Source organism: Mesitornis unicolor, unplaced genomic scaffold (assembly GCF_000695765.1).
Source record: "Mesitornis unicolor isolate BGI_N332 unplaced genomic scaffold, ASM69576v1 scaffold53841, whole genome shotgun sequence".
Lineage (NCBI taxonomy): Eukaryota > Metazoa > Chordata > Aves > Mesitornithiformes > Mesitornithidae > Mesitornis > Mesitornis unicolor.
The window spans coordinates 10,506-21,928 of NW_010162842.1; the positions used below are offsets into that span (position 1 = coordinate 10,506).

General features: G+C 38.9%; 1 protein-coding gene across 1 annotated transcript in view; it reads right to left on the reverse strand.

The window, feature by feature from the left end:
- The window catches only part of WBP4 (WW domain binding protein 4), a 17,346-nt gene extending 6,510 nt beyond the window's left edge, over window positions 1–10,836 (reverse strand). Inside the window, exons 1-6 of the mRNA XM_010193736.1 lie at window positions 10,814–10,836; window positions 6,258–6,330; window positions 4,701–4,763; window positions 4,478–4,601; window positions 3,540–3,722; window positions 2,795–2,850 (exon numbers count right to left, since the gene is read on the reverse strand). Coding sequence (XP_010192038.1) covers window positions 2,795–2,850; window positions 3,540–3,722; window positions 4,478–4,601; window positions 4,701–4,763; window positions 6,258–6,330; window positions 10,814–10,836 — 522 coding nt within the window. The remainder of the gene's footprint in view (window positions 1–2,794; window positions 2,851–3,539; window positions 3,723–4,477; window positions 4,602–4,700; window positions 4,764–6,257; window positions 6,331–10,813) is intronic.
- Between the last annotated feature and the right edge of the window lie 587 nt (window positions 10,837–11,423).

Genomic DNA, 11,423 nt, shown 5'->3' on the forward strand with positions numbered 1-11,423 from the left:
CATGCCATTAATTTACTTAGTAAGTAAAGCACCAACTTCAGCAAAGTACTGTTTTTCCCCTACTAATTAATAAATAGATATGAAATGCGTCACAAGTTGCTGGTATGTCGTTGTGGATGTGTAATTAAAACAACGGTGCTTTGCAGAATCAGCAACAGCTAGATAATCATTACACGGGACTTAACATCTTCCTTAAGAACCTCATTTTCATCAACACTTGCTTATACACTACTGCACTGCTCCTTAAGGACTAGTACTGCCCATTCTCCTGTACTGGGCAGAACTTCCACGTAGCTTCACCATACTTCTGCATTACTAAATGTCTCTATGTGTACACATACACACACACCTTTAGATAGGCTTCTGCACGCACACACCTATGCATTTGCTTAATACTATATTAATACTTAGGTGTTTTTGTTTTCAAACAACAAAATCAGGAGATGAAGTCCTCACACCTGCTCTGTAGAAAACTATACATGAAACAGAAAAAAATTATCAGTAGATTCAGAGTAGGCAAAAACCAAGAAAGCCTTCAGCGAGCAAGTTTCAAGGTTTTGCTCTCAAGTTTCAGTGTGCTAGCTGCAATGAAAGAACCAAAATGAAATTTATTTAAAGAGGAGAACAGGCCAGTCTTAATTACAACCTATTCCTTTTGTTCGAGTTAGATCCAGAGCATTTTAGACCTGGTTCTTAGAGGTTTTCAGCAGATATTTGACATTAGGCACACAGAGTATCCTACTACATAAATGCTAACATGCATGATGTACATCTAGCTGTAGGTAGCCTTCAACATGCGTGTTCATTACTCTGTTCTCTCCACCTCTTACAAAGTCTGAGCAGAAAGCTCACGCGCTGTAAGACAAAGAGGGCTTGTGAATCTTGCACTACGTATGGCAAGCGTGCCCTTTAATGTCTGGGAAGTGAGAGTCATTTTTAGAGATCTGGAATGTTCCAAATATCTCCAGCTCAGACTAAATAAGGGAGCAATCAAATGCTTGTTTTTAGCAACAGCAAAAATAACTCAAGATATCACAAAATCACCGAGCAGGGTGAGGGAGGAAAGGCAAAATACAGCCATGTGGCATTGGAGAGATAGCCGTGGCTGAAGGTGTGTGTTTACGATACAGCTGAGATGACCTAATTCCAAATTGTTGCCAAGAAGGGAGCTCCTTCTCTCCTCTATCTGCTCTCCCCGCACCGGCATTTCTCTGATTACCCAGAGAGCCGATGCAAGGAAATAAGCCTACAAGGCACCAACCTAAACTCTGATGTCTTCACTCTCTGAACTAGTTCACTGTCAGGGCAAATATGCACCAAGGACAACACAAGGTTAGTCACAGCACCACTTCTTTCAGTGGAAGGCTACAGTAAGACTGGTTTATAAATATTGCAAAGCTATGGGGAATGGTTTTAAACTGGAAGAGGGAAGATTTAGACTGGATATTAGGAAGAAATTCTTTACTGTAAGGGTGGTGGGACACTGGCACAGGTTGCCCAGGGAAGCTGTGGATGCCCCCTCCCTGGCAGTGTTCAAGGCCAGGTTGGACAGGTCTTTGGGCAACCTGGTCTGGTGGGAGGTGTCCCTGCCCATGGCAGGGGATTGGACTGGATGAGCTTTAAGGTGCCTCCCAACCTAAACTACTCTATGATTCTATGCCCTGACTGGAAAAAGACTGTTGAAATGCTGGTTAAGTTGTGCAAAACTGCAAGATGAAGCAATAGGAAAGCCCAAGTAGCATGATGGGCAACTGACACAAAGTGTGCAGTCGCTTAGGAACAAACATTGGATGCAAAAAGCCTGCCTTTTTTAGATAAAACACTGACTTAACATGAGATGGAATACAGACAAGACTTCATTTACATTGTGTGAACTGCCTTAAAATATACACAGTTATAAATATTTTTTCCTCTCACTGGAAGTAAACCAGTACCAAGCATAGGTTACCCTCTGAGATGCAACAATATAGAGCTACAGAAAGTCTAGCGCTCCGAAAAAGCCAAGCTTTTTTGATTTAAAACATGAAATCCAACATTAGCAAAGAAAACTGACTTTAAATCATACCGTACATATGAGACCTATGTTGAAAACAGGGAAAAGTAACATCACTTCACAGGAGTGTTGTAAAAATCCTACTTTTAATGTTGTGAAGCACAAAAAATCCTGGAGTGATAAGTATTAAGAGGAAAGCCCATTAATAATAATAAGAGATCTTTCTGTCTTTGGACTGTTCTGCAAGGAAATAAGGAAAAGAAAGTAATAAACTAAAAGGTTGCTTGCACATAGCTTCCATGACCATAAGAAACCCAGGAAAAAGACCAATTATCACACTACTGTATCCTAAAGCAAACACAAAAAATAAACATTTTTTTAAAAACTATCTGACAGTGCAACCTCAATGTTTCCTAAGATAAATGAGTCTTAACTAATTCAAATGTGTAAGACTTAATTTTTAAAATTCTATTCCATTCACAAAAGGTTGAACAGAATTTACTCAGAATTTCCCAAAAGCTTTCAATTTTATGGGCTGAAGCATCAAGAAAAGTACATTCTGTAAAAACATAACCACCACTATCACTTCTCTTGATAAAAAATTAGCCAAAAAAGATTTGCATAGTAAAATTTGTTTTCATCAAGTATATCATAAAGCATTCTATACATCCAAATTATTTTTTCCTGCTTTTCCTAAGAGCAAACAATTCATCTTCTACAATCAGAAGACTTGCAAATTGCTTATTTCTGATAAGTGTTTACAAGGACAAACAAAAGTATGAATAACAGTATTGGATTTACCGTTTGTGAGTTTTGAGAGTTGCCTTGAAATCCCTTAGGTTTCTCCCACTGTGATTCTTAAAAAAACAAACAAAAAAACCCATATTTCACTCATCATTCAATCCTGTTTATGTTTAATAAAAACAGATCTAAATGGTGCGACACTGATGTGTGCACACATACAAAGAAGTAATATAGATGCACCTATTTTCACCTTTTAGAAGTTACCTTGTACGAAGAAAGACTAAGGTAAACACCAATGTCAATCCTTAAATCTATAATAAACAGTCCGTAATATTCTCATTAATCATAAAAAACAGTGGCTTTTATGCTTTAAAGTAGATTCTAACACATAGCTCCTCAACAGCCGCCACTCAGATAAATCCTGTAAACGTGGAAAGAAACAATCAGCAGTAATCCTTAACGACTCTCATTTACTTGGACACAATCAATTTATCTCACATGCCTGATAAGAAAGCTTCTTTAGGAAGAACACAGCTATTTTTTGTATACTTAACCTCTGAAAGGCTCAACATTTCCAGAAACTGTGGAATTACTGCATTCTCCCATTATTCACAAACAGCAAAACCAGCCTGAAGTTCTGGATACCGAAGTCCTGAATGTTAAATGTCAAAACTCCATCTAATTGCTCACATTTTAATAACATGCTTACTACTGAGAGAGCAGAAGAGTAAAGGAATGCAGGCTGCCTTTTCCCATTTATATCCAATAACTGCATCTGCATGTGCTCCTCACTAATTTTTACCTCCTGTTTTCGTGTTGTAGTAATATGTGTAGCCTTCAGGAGAAAATCCTTGCACCCACTCCGTCTTTTTTTTCTTTTCTTTCTTTTCCTTCTTTTCTTTCTTCTCCTTCTTCTCTTTCTTTTCTTTAGTTTCCACTGTGTTACTCTGTGTTTTACTCTGTGTTGAACTGGAACCTACATCATCTTAAAGAAAATGATGCTACTTTTTAAAAAAGGAGTAATGATCTGATCTTAAATATTAGTCACTCATGAGCAACAACAAACAGGACATTTTGTTCTTATGAGTATCTTCATTCATTAGTATTACACTCATAGAAGGTGAATGCTGATGATATTCAAACAATCTTGCATCCTAGCAATCCTATAGTATATAAAGCAAGTCCAAATATCAAAAGGTAACAGAAAGAGAAAAAAAAACCATGAGGACCGATGAGGTCTAACTAAACTACAACAAAAAAGAAACTAAAAGTAATGAAAAAGATAACTTCTACAGGAGCGTGAAACGACAAACTTTTTTTAAAAGATAGTATGTCTTCACAGGACAGAACAAAGGCCCTTGCTGAGCTGCAAGCTGAGTAGAAGACTCTTATCTCCACTGTCTGACACCAGTGGGAAACCAACCTCTCCTACTCAGTAGGAACTTTTGTCTTCAGCTGGCAAAAGTAAAACAAAATTAACTAAGGGAAGCTGCACTGCAGATTCAAAGCACCCACTACAGCCTAAATTTTGTTATCACATTGTTTAATTTTGCTACTCCAAATCAGGTTGTTCCTATACTGCAACTTCTACTACTGGGAGTTTGGACGTAACGTGACGTGACATTATAACAGTCCTGGAGGCCTCCTCTCATGTTCCTAAAACCTAATTTAAGAAAACCCCATTCCTACTCAATATTCATTCAATTCCACCTTTAATCCTTTGGCAGCTATATGAACTACCTGGCTTAATTCCAAGCCTTTTCAAATCCTCTTGATATGCTTTCATTGCAGCCTCCTCCATTGCTGCAAATTCTTTTGACATGTTTTCTTCTTCTTTTGCTTTTTCCAAGCTTTTCTTTTTAATCTAAAACAAAACAAAAAAACCCAAGTGAATAATTTAAACAAGTCTGATAATGAAAGAGATTAAAAATAAGTATTTGTGCAAGTAAGATATTTGAGTTACCTCACTAATTCTTTTTGCCACATTTTCTTTATGATTCTTTCCTCTTTCATGAAACTCAATGCTCTTAAAAGCGAGAAAAAAAACCATGAAAAATAATATGTATTATACAATTGTAATTAATTTTAGTTAGTTAAAATTTAGTTAGACTAAACTTACTTGAACAAGCTAAATGTCACCTGTTCTAAAAACACTTACAGCTATAAAATGGCTATAGGAATTCAGGAAAACTGAGTAACACTAAACATAGAAATTATGAAAAATCAGTAACACTGTAAAATGGAATCAGAAAATTTCCATCTGCGTTTATAAGACTGAAACTTTTGCAAATAATACTGTTTACCACAGATGTCAGAGACAAGTAATGGAGAATCTGGGCCCCCTCTCCATGCTATCCTTCCAAGCATCATCTCTTGATTTTTTTTTTACTCTCTCCATTTTCATTCAAATTTAAAAACCATATGGCTTATTTAAGAGTTCCAAATATTAGCTATGGTACTTAATTAGCTTACGCTATGCTCCACAAGTAACCCATGAACCTAAACTAGTCTGCAGGTCCACAGATCTGAGAGAGAGAAAGAGAGAGAAGAGGAGGGAGGAAAAGGCAAGGTGGGAGAGCTGGGTAACTAAGGACAAGAGAACAGTCTGCGAGCCAAAAAGCTGCCAGAAAGACGGAAGCCAGCAGGAACTGGAAGGAGTCCAGAAGCTCTACAGGTGCAACAGTGGAAGTCCTCGTGGTTCTGACAAAAAACACCTGAGCACATTTAGGTGTTCAAATGTTAGGTGCCTAAGCCTGACCTAGTAACCTTTGAATTTCTTTGAACGAACCAATGTGCAGAGGATGCACATCCAGGGGGTGATTCATCTCATTTAAAGACGGATTTTATAAGTTACCCAAATCCCCCTCTTTAACGGGTATTTCTCTTCACTGACCACAAGAAGAAACCTAAACCAATTAGCTCACACATGTCATTCTAAACTGCAGGTACCTAATCGTAAGACAGATGAAGCTCAGCTTCAGGAGTACCCCTGGCATTGTGTCAAGAATGCAAGACTTATTTTTAAGTGAGAAACCAATGGGTCAAGTAGTCTGCAAAAGGCATCTGCTAGGCAGAAACACCTTTCTGCAACCCCATAATGTTTCTGTAGGCTGTGTGAAATGAAAGAAACCTGCTTTAAAATGCTCATGAGTGCTGGCTGGTCTACCATATATAAGCAGCACATATGCCAGGTTCTGTTTTCTACTTGCATACGAAGGCTAGAACAAGCATGGACAAAGTTTCAAGACAGATCAAACGCTAAGTTACAGAACCTGAAAAAAAAGCGGGGTCAGATATTTCAGTTCTTATCTGTACTGCCAAGTAGAACAGCACACACCAGCTTGCATGCAGGTATCTGGCTCTCACGTAGTATATTTTAAATATCACAAGTATTACAAAGGCATTTTTAAACAACCAATTTCATGGATCAACAGATTAGTATCAAAAGTGATCTTAACAGCCAGTAACTCAAATTCCTAGTATTTCAAAATCATTGACATAGTATGGTAGACCGTCGTACAGGTCTGTTGTCTGCTATCCAGCACTTGCAGTAATCGCAGAATTTTTTTGGCTGAGATTTCCAGTAATCGGCCCTGGGGAAAGAAAAAAAAGATGTATCATCTGAAGCAATAATCAAAGTCACAGGTTTTTGTATATATGTATCTAGAGCTTCAGAAAAGAAATCTAATCATCTTTGGGTGATTGCGTCCTAAGTTTGCTTTTCTTTTTCTTTTTTAAACAACGTATGGGGAGTAAACAACAGTAGCTATATTGACTGTGTCTCATAAAACACAGGTCAGCATTGGGACTGTGCCCATTTGACCTCCGAAGACTGCACAATTTTTACAATGGAGGTGATGCTGTAAGAACCACAAATAGAAGAGAGACCTAAACAAGTAGCTTTAGATACCCAAATTAAGCACAGAACTGTCACAAAAGTGCAGCTTGCACTGTTTTCCATAAAAAAGCATACAATAAATGCTTATAAGTGTAAAACTTTAGGTGTAATATCGAAGTCTACTTTGGAATGTGTATACAGTGAGTTTAGCAACACAGAGGTGCAGTTCTGGACAACGTGAGCTACCACCAGGAATCCTAGAGCAGATTCTGACCTGCGGGGTCACAGAGACAGCAGTAAATTGTTTGAATGTTTCAGCATAAAAATGTGAGCATTTCTGAAACATGCAATTTAGATAAGCTGCATATATGTGAAGAAACTTGGGGAAAACTCTTCAGAGCTCAGAAGTTAGTACCCAAAAGTATTTAACAATAAAACAAACAACCCCTACAATGGCTGTTTCTTCATTAAAAAACACTTCCTAATGCCAGATGAGGCTTGTGCAGAAATAATTCCATTTCTCTTTGGCTTGCAGCAACAGATGAAATGCAACAGAACACATTCCAGCAACAGACTTCTATGTTTTCAAGTTAAAATGAAAAAAGAAAACAAAACCAATTCAAGATTACACTAACATTAAAACAGACCAGTCCAAAACCCGAACCTTTGCCTTTCATCTGAAGACTAATGTACAGAGTTCAAGGAAAATACCTCCTAACATGCTTATTCAATAAAAACAAAGCTTCTTCCATGCACAACGATAGCACCCTCAAACCTTATAACACCTGTGAGCAGACCTTTCATAACAGAAACAGATCTCTTAAAATTTAAGCAGATTTCAAAATATGCTCTCCCACCAGTGCTTAATGTAAGAATACGATTTCCAAGAAGCTACAATTATTTAAAAGTGTAAGTAGGAAAGATATGCTGTGCAAAAATATATCAGCCTATAAGCAATACTGTGTTAGCAACATGCAGCTTTTCAAGCAATTTTCTGGAAAGCTAGAAAGAAGCAGCTGGGCTTCTCCTGATTTAAACAGAAATCCGCTCATCCCTAAATGGTGCACATTAGAACTGGGTGATTACTTAGTCACACATTTAATTAAAAGGCTTTTCAGATTTATACGTCAAAATGTACTAGGGCCAAATCTTGGAAATCGAACACTCTGGCTAGAAAACCAGCTGAGTGGGAGGGAGAAATTCAGAGCTCAGAAATACCTCAAGGCCCTTTCTCCTATTTGAGCTATAGCTCCTAAAATGTCTCTAAATCTTTCGACATCATCCGAGATAAATTTCCAGCTAAAAGTTGGGTTAGCATTCCTAAGGCAATGGACCAATTCTGACAGACAACACAGAAACTGTAAAAGAGCCTCACTGCATGTTTCAGAGGTGCAAGAACACCTGCATATCTCCAAGTCTGACCCAATGCGGTTGGCTCATTCTCTCACAGAATCAAGTGTAACTGCTAAAATTAAGACTGTACAGCTGCACCCACCAAAAGTCAAGACCTGAGAGTGTGATGAGCTGCATTTTCATACCTCTATTTTCCACCAATTTCTTTCCTAAATGTTACTGGACATCACATCTGTTGCAAACCACTGGAGCTACACAGAGAGCAGTTGTGCTGGAGAACCTGAGGGCACACCTGGAGCTTAAGTACAAATCCAGGTCTGGACAACACAAGCCTTTTGTCCTCTTCATTTTGATAAAGACTGAAGGTGGCTCTCTGTTGTTACATATAAAATAAATCATGTTCTGTGAAGAAGAGCTGATATCATGGGACCCTTAAGTTCTGCATTTCATGACTGGTGAAGTTAATTGTGTAAATTATGGACCGAATTCTGAGACTTATGAGCATGAGGAATGTTATATGCTGAGTAATTCTCTTAAAGATTTTCCACTTGAGTTCATACTACTCAAAAAAAGAGCAAGCTCAGCTGAAATATCCACCAAATAACATCTGCCATTGTAGCAACGATGGAGCCTGAAAAGCACCAACAGTGCTGCAATGAGAGTGAACCAAAGACGAGTATCTGGAAAGGAGCAGTAACTGAAGCGAGACCCCACTTCAGTGAGATGCTATGAGTGCTTCACAGGCTCCGGTCACAACTCTGGAAGTTAATTCAGATCAATGCCAATGTTTAAGTATGTGATTATTTTATTAATCTGCCAAATACAGGCTTGAGAGTAGCTGCTCTTAAAAGTGTTACAGAGGTCTTTTAAACTTGAGTAACTGTGTACAAATCAAGGGAACCATAGTTACTTTTAAGTCACTGCAGTCTAAACGGTACAGCTTTTAAGACTCTTCGTCTTCTGCCTGTACTTAAAACAGTAAAGTTCAGGTTGATTCCTGTTTTCAGCTTTACAGCTGGGCCAACCTGTCAAGAACCAGAAAGCTGACCAGCCGCCCATCACCACAACTTTCACTTTCCTTCCTTTCACTAAAATGAAGAGATAGTCCAGAGTGCATCAAGTTTGGCTGGCCTCCGTTTGCAGGGTTGAGATTCAGCCCTGTGCACATTTACCCAGGCAGGGCCTTCCAGAGGGGAGTTCGGTGACACCAACCCCAAGGGGTGTGCAAAGCTCTGCCTCCTGGGAAGGGTTCTGACAAAATCTGCTCAGAGCCTGACTTTCCAGAGCTTTCCAGAGCAAGTCAGCATGGCAACCTGCTACTGGGCACACAGGGAACAGAGTGGCACTGATACAGGTGGGTACTGGGCAACTTCAGGGCAAACCGCTGCCAACTTTCAGCCAGAGTTGGAAATCCTGTGCAAACTTGCAAGAAACTTGTGTCTCCTAAGGAACAGTGATTTTCTTTCAAATTTGACTGTTCAAACCACTCAGAGACAGAATGTGCAACAGTTCAGAGGGCTAAAGGGGAAGGAGGGAAAAAGAGAGCGCGAACAAACTGTTTTCTTGAAACTAATGAAATGACAAACATTTTGCTGCAAATAGCTGTAGAGTGCAAACTGTCAATGTTAAAACCATTTTCAGATTTCTGAAATGCACTTAAAACTTCAGAGGGACTGAGAAAATGGGGGGAAAAAAGCAGCAACTCTGCATTAACTATACCCACTGCATTCACCATTTCTAAAGATAAGAAAATGCTGAAATTCAGAGAGAAAACTCCCAAATTCAGGTATTTTTACTTTGTGTAATTCATTTTCTGAGCCATGAGAATCACGCAGCCTACACTGTAATGACTGGGCTACACACTCCTGCATGTGAAACATGCATTTGGGAGCACACAGAGGTGGACAGAATCTGTTGGCAACGTAATGGAAAGCAACCTGCAGAGTAACTCCAGCTGTACTGGGGTCCAGGGCCTCCAGCTGCCAACCTGTGAGCTGCTTCTCCTAACAACTAACAGTATTATTAATGTTTTAACAGGTGGTGCAATCAGCCTTCCTTACATAAGGAAGCTTAAGAAACCCTCATAAGGAAGCTATCTCCAGCTGAGACAACTTTGCCAAACCTTACTTTGAGACTGGGCTTGATGTTTTTGTTCCTACCACATACTGGCTGAAATTTAAAAGGAGGGGGGGAGGGGAAAAAAAAACCAACCTACAAAAACAACTGTTTCAGGTGGTTGTGAACACAAGAAAAAAATAGTTTGGCTGCACAAAAAAAAAATCTGAAAGCATTTGCTTTGAATAGCTCTGTTCTAAAGCATGAGTGTTGAAATTTGGCAGTGATGCTGGGGGTTTGTATCAGGGATGTATCTGTCCAAACTAAAAATCTTCAGGGGGCCAAAACATCATTCACACTCTCGACAGCCTTCTATGTTTTTAGCATCTACAACCTCTGAAGACTTTACACGAAGTTAATACCTTCCAGCTTCTGTAGATTTGAGCACTGCACAGCTTGTGCATGCATCACCTTCCTGAATACAGGTGTGTGAAGTAAATATCATACAGATTTAAGTTCCTGACTACTAAAAGAAATGAATTTATACTAGCTATTATTAGCTCAACAGGACAGTATTTAGAAATACTAAGAAATGCTATTTGGGAATACTGTGTACTTCTAAAGAAAAATAATAGTTCTGTAATGAAAAGAGGTAGAAAGAACGAAAGAAAAAAAAAATCACACATATTTCACAATAGAACCTCCTCCACTTGGGAAGCCATCCCAGAACAGGTAATTCTAACTCAAATATCCCAGCACTGGTAAGATCTAAGAATGCAAAGCTACAATCAGCAGGGAAGGAGGCCAAAAAAGAAAGGGTTTTCTTGTACCATAAAGTAGGTCCCAGTGCCATGTCCCTAACAACCCACGCTCCCAAGTAATCCAGAGCAACTCCATTCATTTATAGTGCACTAACCCTACCCTAACTCTTCTTAGATATTTACTCTTAATTTTCTTTTAAATGGTATACAAAAATAAGGACCCAAGAAAACAGCATCTCTGATAAACAGAGTACATGTGGCTGTGCTTATACCTAACCTGAGCTTGCTGGCCTTCTAATATATCACAGAATATCACATTTATATGTGGGCTCCTACAGAGTAGTACTGGATGGGAGTTTCATCCACATGAAACAGGGCAGTTCTGGGAAAGGTTTAGTTCCTCTGGCCTTCAAGTATTTTTGGCTGCTTCTTTTTAAATATTTTTTAACGTTAGCCTATTCTGAACAACGTACAAATCACAATATCCCTCAAGACAATCTGAGGGATCTGAGCAGAGAGGAGTCTGCAGAAGCTGCTCAGTCTGACCTGTATTAGTGCTGAAGATCATTTCCACAGATCTGCTTTGTCAGATCTCTTTTCTAAATTCTAAATTATGTAACCTGAAAGGAATGCCACAAATATTTTCAACAATATACAAGAACGCACAAGAGCATCAGGG